The 12,644-nt window shown below is 37.4% G+C and overlaps 1 protein-coding gene across 2 annotated transcripts in view; it reads left to right on the top strand.

Moving 5' to 3' along the window:
* The first annotated feature begins 2,297 nt into the window (after window positions 1–2,297).
* Window positions 2,298–12,644, top strand: part of LOC115565375 (A-type potassium channel modulatory protein KCNIP1) — a 107,812-nt gene continuing 97,465 nt past the window's right edge. Inside the window, exon 1 of one of the 2 annotated variants that reach the window (XM_089263006.1) lies at window positions 2,298–2,544. In XM_089263006.1, the coding sequence (XP_089119132.1) occupies window positions 2,496–2,544 (49 nt within the window). In that variant the 5' untranslated portion in view covers window positions 2,298–2,495. The remainder of the gene's footprint in view (window positions 2,545–12,644) is intronic. The other variant, XM_089263007.1, reaches the window with a different exon arrangement.

Here is a 12,644-nt window from a genome sequence, read left to right as displayed (position 1 = left end):
ATTTAATAGAAAAGATTCGTTTTATTATTCCTAACCGAGTGCGTGCACAGCACAATCAACGCAACCAATACAATTTCTTCTCTGACCAACGATTCGGCATTCGCCGGTAGCTGGTGAGTTCTGGTCCATTCCGCGTCCCCCCATGGGCACATTTCTTGCTCGCATTGTCAAATTCCAATGCGCATATGTGAAACATCTCGTGAATGGGCGGAAGTCTGCCACTGAATCTGCGTGGGCCTTGGGGCGGGGTTGTAGGTTAATGCACTGCCATCCGGCAAAGAATTTACGAAACTACCAAAAAAAAAACAAAAACAAAACAAAACAACGCAACCAGGCTCTTTCCCCTACGACGCTAACGCACACAACTGTTAAAACGAACTGAATTGTTTTGGGTGAGAAGAAAATGCTTTTCGTATATTTTATTATTGCATGCATATCGATTCGACAGCCCCAAAAGACTAAAGGAAAAACTGAACCCAAACCACCCACACAGCGCTGACATCTATGCCATTATTTATTGTCACTCAGTGCGTAACGAAATCTGAATTGAATTGAAGCCCTGCCTCTGGCCTGCCCCGTGCTGCCCTGTGCCCTCCCGTGCCCTGCCCTGCCCTGCCGTGCCCTGTCTCTCCGTACTCGTTCACAAAGAGCAAAGAGTATATTGGGTTTGTGTGTGATTCACTCGTGCTTGGCCTCCCCTTATCAAGTCTATGTTCTGCTGCGTCTCTCTATACACGATCGTGAAGTGCAAGGACTACTTTGATTGTGTGTTCTACTATGACTTGTCTGAGATCAACTCTTGTCTATTGACGTCTCGTCTCATTGATTGTTAATATGCAACTGAATACACTGATCAAAAGAGCTATTGATGACTTCACATGAATACCAGATGATATTATCGGAAAGATCTGCCATAGTAGTAGTAGTAATTGTAGTAGCATTTGTGGTAGTAGTTGTAGTCGTAGTAGTAGTAGTAGCTGTGGCATTAATTGTAATAGTAGTAGATGTAGTAATAGATGTAGTAGCATTTGTGTGGCATTAATTTTAATAGTAGTAGATGTAGTAATAGATGTAGTAGCATTTGTGGTATTAGTTGTAGTAGTAGAAGTAGTAGTAGCTGTGGCATTAATTGTAATAGTAGTAGATGTAGAAGCATTTGTAGTAGCATTTGTGGTAGTAGTTGTGGTAGTAGCAGTAACAGTTGTAGTAGTAGTAGTAGTAGTTGCGGTATTTACATATATTGTTGGTTATATTTATGGGGGGAGCAGGCATCTAAATCTTCTTCTTGCATGATGTAAAGTAGGGCACAAGAGAGTTCTGGCTGCGCAATAGCTCTAAATACTCTAGAGCCCATTTTAATCTACTCATCCAATGCCCATTGCTATTTATCGATCCTATAGACTTTCTTGGAATCTAGTGTTTTGATCTGCTTTCTGTGGCAGTAAATGCCCTCTCAGACTACATTGAAGCCCTAGCAGTCTAGTAATCTGCTCTCCCAGCATAGCAATGCTCTTACCTCAATCTACTCATGCGATGCCCTTTGGTGTTTATTGATCTTTATGGAATCTAGTGTTTTGATCTGCTGTCTCAATAGACACTGTATGCTCGTCTATGTATATGCACAGCAATGACTGCACTGAAGTGCTCTCACCTGACCGCAGAGCAGCCGGGCAGCCGGTCAGCCGGGCAGCCAGCGTGATCGTCCAGCTGGCCAAGTACACGAAGCGCTCTTCGTGTCGTTCGCTTCGTTGCGAAGAGCACAAAATTCCATGAGTCGATCGCGTACAGTTTGGGAGCAATTGAAGGCAATGTGTGTGTGCTGCCAAAAATACAAAATATGTGTACTTGCTGCTCATGTTGAAGGAACGCTCCGGTCTGGCACGGCCTGGCACGATTAGGCACGACCAAATCTGAATCTGAGGAAGAAATGGAAAGTAAAAAGCGGCGAAAAGCATTTGCCGCACAGCCGTCAACGCAAACAGACGAGTCGACATACAGAGAGAGAGCGTGCAATCGATTATACCGAATAGCTAAATACTCTAATAAATCTGAAAGCGTTGATCGCGTTCGAAAGTTCACAAAGTTCTGCAATTGATGCGATTTCTATTGCACGTGTGCTAATTACACACTCAGGTGTGTGCGCGCCCGTGTGTGCGTGTGTCCGTGTGTGTGTGTGTTTGTGTCTGTGTGTGACCAAACGCGCGGTTTTTGGCCCACATATTTTTTTTCTGTTTTTTTTTTTTTTTTTTCGCTTGCCTCATTTGGTTTTTCCATCTCATTTTTCTTAAGTTTTGTTGTTTCCATACGATTTGTGTGCTGCTCTGTGCGCAACTAATTTTAGCCTTGGCTAATGCAATAAACTGCACCGGACAGCAGTCGAAACGTACGTAAATACCACCAGTGTATAATTATAATAATGCGAGCTGAGGTGATCTCCACATTCACGATTGACACGTGCAACGGTTTGTGAATGCGCGCCAGAGTCTCTCAACGAAATGCTGAGCGTCATGGCAACGCCACAGGAAACTCTGGATGTTGAGATGCGTAAGTTCTGGGGGATTTAGCACAACAACTTCTCAATATAGAATATGTTGTATGCTGATATAGTTAATGGAGAAAGTGCTTTCATATAAACAATCTGTATATAAATTTATTGGTTCTTATACTCTGTTCGCGTGTGCTAAAATGGGTATATATGTTCGGTCTTCACGGAATGCAATTCTATTGACATGGATTTGCCTTTGTTAGTTTTTAGATTAGCTGAGCTTGCCCTTCTCATTGTCATAATAATAAACACCCTAAATATTAACTCAAAATACTCTTCATAAAAAAAAAAACTTTTCATTAAACAATTTTATTTAATTTTTTTTTGTATACATAATTTACAAGGTGAAGGTCAGCCTATTTGTTCAGCTTTTTCCTGTCATTCAAATTGTTTGTATATATAAATATATGTCTAGTAGTTAATTTGCAAAATTCGAGGAAAATAATTGAAGTAAAACAAATTTTATTTTTCTAGGTAGATTTTTTACTTGTTTAAAGATGGTTTTGCTTAGAGTCCGAGAATATGAAATTTTTGCTGGGGACCAGCAATATTGTAGAATCGGAAGGTATAAATAGTCTTGAATGATTATTGATATAGCAGAGGGCTTCTTTTTTCGCGATTTCCTCTCTCAAAAGTTTTATTTTCGCTGTCTTAGAAACTAAAGACTTTGAAGCTTTGGTTGTTCCGGCAATCTCTATATCTGCAGCACCTTCTCGTCTCCCAGAACTTGATTAAAAATCCATCAAAATAGCTGCAAATTCTTTCACAGATAATTTGATGGCCATAAGCAGAGTATTGAAGAGTCGGTTACACTCGACTTCGATATATTCAAATTAAATATTTATTGTTTTCTTTTTTTTGCTCAAGATGTATTGAAATCAAATATATAATGGCCTAATGATTGCGATTTGCTCTTATAGACATTTAAAAGCTCTTATAGGCATTTCTTTTGTATACTCTATCTCTAGCGGATACATTACTTTTCTGTTTAGGCAAGTAACAAATTTGATCGACCTGAGCAGTTTTATTGTGATCCCATTGAACATCAATCGTTGCACAGATCTAATTCTATTTGATGTATTTCCTACTTCCTGGTTCTGGACGAACTTTTGACCAAGAGCGCGAGAAGGCCTACACCATAACGTTTGAAATTTGGGTCTCGCCCTTCAAATGAAACATTGTTTATAAACAATGGGCGTAAACAATTGCTGGAATATTAGGCAAAAATATTACTCAAACTTGGGCATCAGATATGCTCGAACATTGATTTCACAAGCGCGCATATAATAGTAGATGTATGTATATAGAGTGTATGTATTATATGATATGTTTTGTAAACAAAAATCTCCTTTACACGCTCCATTAAATAAACAAAAATATTTGATTAGAGATCTAAAAGGCAAAAAAATAATTAACTGCTCACAAATTTATAAATTGCCTTAATTGTTTTTTCATGCCAGTGCTTGATCTTTAGAGAAAAATATTCTTAAGTTGCCTGCGAGTACTTGGCGAAAGATATTTGATTCAAGAGCATGTATATGGTAGGCCTAGTGAATGAGTCAGCTGTGCTGGGATAACCCATTGAAGTACCTCTGAAGTACATAGTTTTAAAGATTGTTTGATGCTTGTTTTAACATGAGAAATGCAGAAAAGTTTTCCTTTGAGTGCTGCATTAAAGTAACAGAGATAAATAAAAAATATTTAATTTATTTTTTGCAAAGCAGATGGAAATCCAATTCGGACATTTTTATATTTCCCTCAAAGATAATGCTAGACGACTTCTTATAATTATTATTTTCTTTAAAAATATATATATATATTATTATTATTATTTTTTTTTTTTTGCATGTAACAAAAAATTTATTTTTTGAGGCTTTTTTATAAGAGAATGTTTTTCCCTAGTTAAAAAAAAAACGGCTGTATATTATTAAAAAAAAAGACTTCATGGAAAATAACAACAACTGCGATTATTAAAATGCGAGAAATCAGAGAACTCGTCAAACTTGGATGAAATATAAATTACATATAATATATACATAAATACATACATATTGAGAAATCCCAGAAGTAGTCCCCCAGCTAATCGATGACCTAGCTAGGCATCAGTTACTCATGTGCTCGTACAGCCCCATTGAATTGCCAGCTTTTCAGTTTAAAGTGATATGGGGATTGGTGGGGTTGGTGGAGCTGGTGGGGTTGGTGGGGTTGCATGTGCATTGGGCTGCCCTTTTTGAGTATTTACACGATTTGTACACTTAGCAGAACACGCACTAATGTATAATGTGCCACCCACGGCGTTTAAATGGCTTCTATAATGGCCGTGCGATTCGCATTAAAATAGATTCCCCAGATACAATTTCCACCCACATATCGTATCAGACTAATGGTGTTAAGATCCATTCGAATTGCTGTGCGTGCAACACGTGCGGGCATTTTGATTGTGTGCGGCAAGCAACAGAGCGAGGGAGGGAGGAGCAGAGGCGGACGCAGACGCAGAGGCGGGGCGTGGACGGGTGGGTGCATCATTAAAGATGGTCAGCATATGGAACGTAATTAAATTTATAGAATCCGAGCATATTATGTATATGAAATCGTTGGCATTTAAAATAATAAATACGAGTGCAATATAATTTAGCAAATAAACAAGAAGCGAGGCGGCAAATTTTCCATAGCCATAAGAAAAGAACTGAGAACATGACGAAGAAGAAGAAGAAGAAAAACCGCTCATAGCATCCGTTGAGGAAGAAGGCGAACATATGTGCCCCGATTCTGGCCCCAAACCCATTTCATAGCAAAAACACACACAAATTATGAACGGCCCCCATAAAGGTGGCAATTGCCTTTTGATGTTGCTTTTTAATGTCTAGCGAACAGATCTTGGAAGTCCCAAAAGCAATTTGATTCGCCGAATCGCCGAATCGCTGAATCGCTGAATCGCCAAATCACCAAGCGGAACAATGACCAAAAACGAACTTGAACTGCCAAACGGAAATGTACACATCCATTGCATTACGATTGTTTAAAAATTGCTCGCATTCGCGGCATTGTTTTCCACTGTTTACTGTTTGCATGCGGCATGAAATGCTCGCTGCGCCTCGATTGGCTGTCAGAAATATCAACTCTCCCAGCCTAGATCTGTAGACTGATCTGCTCTGCAAAAACACTGTGCAACAAAGTCGAGGAGTGTGTTGTGGAAGATAGAAGCTGTGAAGTTATTGAGGGCTGGCTGCATAAGGAGTAAGCTGAAAGTAGTCTGAGTTAGACCTAGAAGATGAGGTACAATATATATAGTATAGCTACAGTGTAGTATATAGAGCATATAGTAGCTACAGCTATAGTACATGCTCAGCTCTCAAGCGAATGCTCTGCTTCAGGGACAACTTGAATAAAGGATTCACGTAGACATACAAAGTTAAATTTACAACTTAAACTTGTTGATCTTGTTTCCTAATCAGTCGCTTTGAGACGTTGAGTCAGGCTGACTTTGCGGATTTCGATGAAAGGGCTCACATACATGCCAGCCAATAGCTAGAAATGCAAATATGCCCCATCAGCTGTGGTAGCTCATTTTTTATTTAAAAGCAAGTTGACTTCAACAAGGGTACTCCTGATTGGCAACGAGGGTAGCCTTGCAGATGCCAATTCGTATGTATATTCCATCCTTGTTGAGATGAGAAGAATCCATCAACGAGGATAAGTTGAACTAACGCCAACGCAACCACCACGATCTCTCATAAGAAGGCAGACCTCAAGTGCCGTGGAACTCAATTTGAGCAATTGGTATTTGCTATTCGTTCTACTCCGACATGTTCGAACATGTTCGCTGTCGTTATTGTTGCTGTTGTGTAGACTACCGTCTAACATACTTGCCAGAAGACTTTACTCTCGCTGGGTGGCTTCATTTAGTTCTCATGTAAACATTTTCAATGTCCTTCAGTTAGTCTAAAAGCCTCGTCTACGTGAACAGATCTAGTTTATGATCAGGAAATTAGAAAAGGAATTCTAGTTGTACTTATGCTTAGATATATATTTATTTAGTTACATATATGTACATATGCATATTTAATTATATATTGTATAAAAGTAGTTAGCTAGTCTTTACATGGGTTACATTTCTCATTCCATACTGCGTAGGCTGTTTATGAACGAAATATGCCAATACTCTGATTGCAATTAAATATCACAGATGTTCTTTATATATCAACCAAATATCGTGAGAGTGGGAGGCTGCTTGAAAGTGAGGCATGGGAGAGAGTGCGACTGTGTGGAAGGATGGAAAGCAAGCAGATGGGAAGCAAGTGGAAAACAGACTGAAATGTAGTAGACATACATATAAAGATTTTCTGATAGTAGAAGCTAAAGCTACCTATACCTAGGTAAACCATTTATTAAGCAATATTGAGCAACAAACATGCTGTTTTTATTTTGACTTTTATTTTTTAATTTAATTTAATTTTTTTATTTTTTTTATTTTTTTTTTTTTTTTTTTTTTTGCAAAACAGTGCTACGATTTGGGTAACTTAATCTAGCAGAAATTAATTATATTATTATCATTATTATATTACATTATATTATATTATATCATATTATATTATATTATATTATATTATATTATATTATATTATATAATATTTTATTATAGTTATTATTAATAGAATAATAGGGCTAGCGAAGGAAAGAACTTTGTGTGTACAACTATCACACTTAAGGTCTAATGATATATTTTATTAGACCATTATGAAGTCGCCATCTGAATCTGCTGCAAATTCCATTGAGTGAGGCTAACAGTTCTTATGTATCGTCTCTCAAGATATTTTCTTTTTAGTTCCAGATGTTCACATTAAATTCTATTACTTTTCATACATTTATAAACATTGAAATTAAGGGTTAAAAAATATTGTTAACGGAAACGTTCGCTGTGGCTGGAGAGTGTAACTTCGACAGCCATCAAATTGCAATTGAAAACTGTTTGAAACCAGACTGACGAGAATGAAAAGTTGAAAGACGAAAAACCGAATAGCCGAATAACGAGAAAACACACAGAATACCAAATGCTGAGCACACTGAACACTGAAAGCTGAAAACCGAAAGCCAAACGTGAGATCTAAACAATGTCTGGAATATGTTTTCTCTTGCATACAATATTTGTTTAGATTTTGTCTCGTCATAAATACATTTTGCCAGCTCTCCAGTTCTCTGGCATAGACAAAACATGCGAATAATTGGCAGCAAAGAGATGAATGCTGGTGCCCCGAGGGGTGGGGAGGGGGAAGGAACTAAAGGGGTATGTGGCTGGGAGCTGGGAGCTGGCAGCAATTGTGCTCGACTTATAAAACGTATTTATGCATATCATTAATATAAATATTTTTGCTCTGGCTTTTTGCATTGCGATTTTATGAGTTTTGTAAAATTGTTGTTTGGATGATAAAATGACTTGTTTTTCAAGCTAAATGCAAACGTTAATAAATACAATGAACAACAACAACAGCAACAACAATAATAACAATGGCACCATTTCTGGCTTTTGTGCGTTCTACAAAATTTCGTGTGAAGCAATAAAAAAATTGAAATATTATTATTATAACTCAGGCAGTGAGGCATGGCATTAGCCTACACTGTACAGAAGCCGATTCCAAAACAGACAGACAGTCGGACAGTCGGACAGCCGGACAGGCGGAACAACTAGTAAATGAGCCTGTCTGCAGCAATTGCTAATTGACATTAATTGATGTTCTACCAACAGCCATTTAATTTTTATTGTTTGCCAATTGCTGAGCAGGAAACAAAGAAAAAAAAAAAAAAACTAAATTTAATAATAGACAAAACGATTCACTGACAGCCACTAATGCCATCATAAAGTTCATTTCGACTTCTAATTAGAACGAATGGAATGAAGAGCTAGTTCGATTCAAAAAAAAAAAAAAAAAAAAAAAAAAAACTTTTAGCTATTAAAAATATATATGTATTGTATATATGAATCTCATATGAATTTTGATATATAAAATGTAGTATAAGTATTTCCTACATTTAAAAAATATACAACTTTAAGCAAATCACCTTTGAAAATATTAAAGTACAGGGCTGCCCATATTCAATGGATCCATCTGGTAATCCTATATTATGACAGGGGCCAACACACACAGCTCAAGGCAGTCATTTATCATATTCAAAAAGTGATGTCAACAAATCTACTTGAACCTAAGAAAATTACTATTGTGTTTTTCTAGTTAAAAAAAAAAAAAAAATAAATAAATAAATAAACAAGTAAGAAGACTCTAGTCGAGACTGCTCGACTAGGAGATACCCTGAACCCTCCAAGCTGATATTCTGATCATTCTGCACTTCTTTTATGCACGCACACATACATTTACATGCATCCACCCTCACGCGCCCGCGCTCTGCTAACTGCGCAGTAAGCAGCGACTGCGCTTGGGCTGCGCTGCAGTTTGGGCAATAGTATGAGAATTTACTTGGTGAATAACTTCTTTTGTAAACATACGATCTTAATGAAACTTTCAGGGCGTAATTATATGGTCAAAATGTGTGTACATTCCAAAGCACAAGTCTCTAGTACTTGAAATACGTTTTTTACAAATTAAGGGCGAAGGAGGCGTGGTATCCAAAATCTGTTGATTACAAAATGTTTGTATTCATCATATATATATACACAGTAAATCTGAAGTCTCTACGTCTAATAGTACTCCGATGAGGCTCAAAAAACAAAATCAATTTTTCGATTATTCTCGATAAAAAAGTTATCGGATGAGTTATCGAAAAAATAAAGCAAACTCGTACTGCGTATGGTATACACGAGTATGCACACAAAATTTCAGCTCTCTAGCTCTTATATCTTTTGAGATCTCGGCGTTCATACGGACGGACGGACGGACGGACGGACGGACGGACGGACGGACGGACGGACGGACGGACGGACGGACGGACGGACGGACAGACGGACAGGGCTATATCGACTCAGCTCGTCGTGCTGATCAAGAATATATATACTTTGTGGGGTCTGCGATGATTCCTTCTGCCTGTTACATACTTTTACACAAAAACATTATACCCTGATTTCCCATTTTCAATGGGTTCAGGGTATAAAAAAAGCCTTGTAGGGTTGGTCAAGCCTGTCATATTTTTCCATTAATTTTGTATGTATCAGGGGGCAAATAGAATTTCTTTCATTTCCAACGTCGATGCGCTCGACTCTAGAAATATGCGAAAAGTACTTTTGCTCTCTGTTCAAATTTAAGGCCTTGGTAAACTATGGCAATATACTTAAGGTCTTATAAAAGAATATTGAATAAACTTCGCCGGAGTGACAAACAGCAAAATATATTGCCTCTCAATATGTATTTATTATTATTATTATTTAAAAAAAATATTTATTGGTATTATTATTATAATTTTTTTAAACTTAATTATTTTATAGTAATTAAAGTAATATTAATCACTAATGAAATGGGAATTGCAAATAATATAAGTACAGCACCTATTGGTATATGTTAGATCTATACGATTTATACACAAGTCTATGTGTAGAAAACATTGAAGTACGTCTAGAAAACATTAAAATCGTAGCTTTTTGCAGATTTTTCCTATATGGTACCACGACAGTTCCCGACTAGAGCTAGTTTTTAACAATTCGAGTTCGACATAATCCGATTAAATGTAGTATTTCATGGCTTTACGTAACAAATTGCTCGAAGGCAGCCTCTACATTATTATTAGATCATTTTATATTTAAGCACAGCGAGAGTGTTTTTCCGCTTATTGTGTCGCTGGTTAATGGGCCGCGAATTTGGCAGCCTCGGCACTTAACGCCTCCAGAAATGCATCGTCAAGTGGCAGTTTAGAGCTAATTATGGCACTCATTTGTCCAAATCAAAATGTAGCATATTGAAGGCAATTAAATGTGTGTGTGTGCGGATAAATTGTTGGAGCGAGGTGTGCAGCGCGAAATGCAGTTTTATTTTATTATTCATTGAATGTGCCCAAGGGATGCGGCTGGGAGTAAATACTTTTTCGCAATTATCTCGACGCGAATAGAGTAAGCTGATCAAGCTTCAGTTACCATAAATAAGTCACAATGCACGAAACATGAAGCGTGCGGCATTCAGCACAGCTCAGCTGAGTAGTTGGTATGCTGAAGTACAAAGGCAAGGGTAAAGCCAATGGGAAAGGCAGAGGCGGAGGTAGAGGCAGGGGAGGACTCAGAGGCAGACACGAATTCAGCCAGCTGCAAGGCAAATATTGTGAACAAAGTTTAATTTATTTGTACCCAGTAGCTGATGAGTTGGATAAGGGGTATATTAAATGCATTGATTGATAATGGAGGTGAAGATAACAATAGAAAAGCGAGAAAAGAGTCGAAAGAATCAGAATAGAAGGGAGCTGACAAATGGAATAATAGAAATGGAACAATAGAGAAAGTGGAAAGAGAAGAACGAAAAGCAAAAGATATCAAAAGAAGAAAGAAAGGAGGAGGAACACAAAAAGGTAGAAATATTATATAAAATATTTAAATGAGAGAGGAGCAGAAATGGATAGCAGAAGAAAATATAGAATCAAATGGAAAGAGAAAGGAGCAGAAAGCAGGCAAGAAAAACGAATATCACAAAATGAACAAAGATAGAAGGAGAAAAACAAAGAGTGAATGAAGAGGATTAAAAATTATGATGTATTCCATTAAAAAGGGAAAACGCGAAAAGAAAACATAAAAAGAATCAAGAAAAGAGGAAAAAATAACAGAACAAAATCGATTAGGAAAATAGATATAAAAAAAAAAGAAAAAGAAAGTAGGAAGGGAAGAATTGAAGGAAAAAAGCAGACGAAAAAACAAACAGGAAATAAAAAATTATGATAAAAAATGCGAAAACAAAAAATAAAAATAAAAATAAATTAAGAGTAAAACAGCGGGAAACACTTGGCAAAATATTAAGGAATAATGAAAGAAGGAAGAATACTAATTATTAGAAGCAAAAATGAGCCGTAAATAAAAAGAGAACGAAAAATACTAATGATAATACTAAAAATACTAAATAAAGTAAAAATAATGCTAGTAGCTATGATAATAATCATTATTTTTAAATTATTATAATAATATTAAAATTAGCATGAATTAATTAGGCAAGCCTTTAGCATATCCAGGATATTTTAAGGTCCTGAAATAGTTGAATGCATTGTGAGTGCGCTTAAAAATGCATATGCATGTGTTTGTGTGTGTGTGTGTTTGTGGGTATTTGAGTGTGTATGTACGTGTGTGTGTGTGTGTGTATTTGGTTGCAAGGACATAGTATGCCAGCAAATATTGCGTATACGCAGACAAGATTGTTGTGCGATTTATATTTCAGCAGTTGGCAGTTTGTTTGGCACTTTGACGCCGACATTGACACACCAACGCGCCAGCAAACATATGCACACACACACACACACACACACAGATGAGTCTCTCTGTGTGTGTGTGTGTGCAGCTGTTGTTGCGCTAATACATCAAGTGATGGATGGGCGCACAATTGGTTTTACTCTGAGGCTCCGTGGCAGTCCGGAAACTGTGCGTAAAATTTAGCAATGCGGCTTGTTTTACTTTATAATCAATTGTTTTGTTCTTTTTGCTCCCCGATTCGATTCTTCTCTTTGTGGGGGTCCGGCCAGGCAAACAGAGCAAACGAAATAAATAAGAGAAATAAGAAATAAAATCGTGTGTCGCTGCAATAGCCATAAAATAAATGATGAAAATGAACTGGCAGAGCCGCTCACCCATTGATGATGTCAGCAGCTTAAACGAGAGGGAGGGAGAGGGAGAGGGAGAGTGTGTGAGTGAGAGAGGAAAGCGTTAAGTAATATATGAACATGCAATAACAATAAGATATGTCACAAGTAATAGATCTATTCAATTGCCATTGCCGGCCAAGCGATGAAATATGCGAGATGCAACAAATATAAACATGGCCAACAACAGCACCGCAACAGCCAACACCATGTTGCAGATGGCAGCGAGCCAAAAATTAGCTAGCTGCGGTTAGAATAAGAGTTTGTCAAGCAAATACCCAGCTGCAGCCAGCACTACGAGAGAGAGAGAGAGAGAGAGAGAGAGAGT

The sequence above is a fragment of the Drosophila navojoa genome, chromosome X (assembly GCF_054131105.1).
Source record: "Drosophila navojoa isolate 15081-1374.11 chromosome X, UAZ_NAV_1.0, whole genome shotgun sequence".
NCBI classification, from domain to species: Eukaryota; Metazoa; Arthropoda; class Insecta; order Diptera; family Drosophilidae; genus Drosophila; species Drosophila navojoa.
This window is presented reverse-complemented; position numbering and strand designations above follow the sequence as displayed.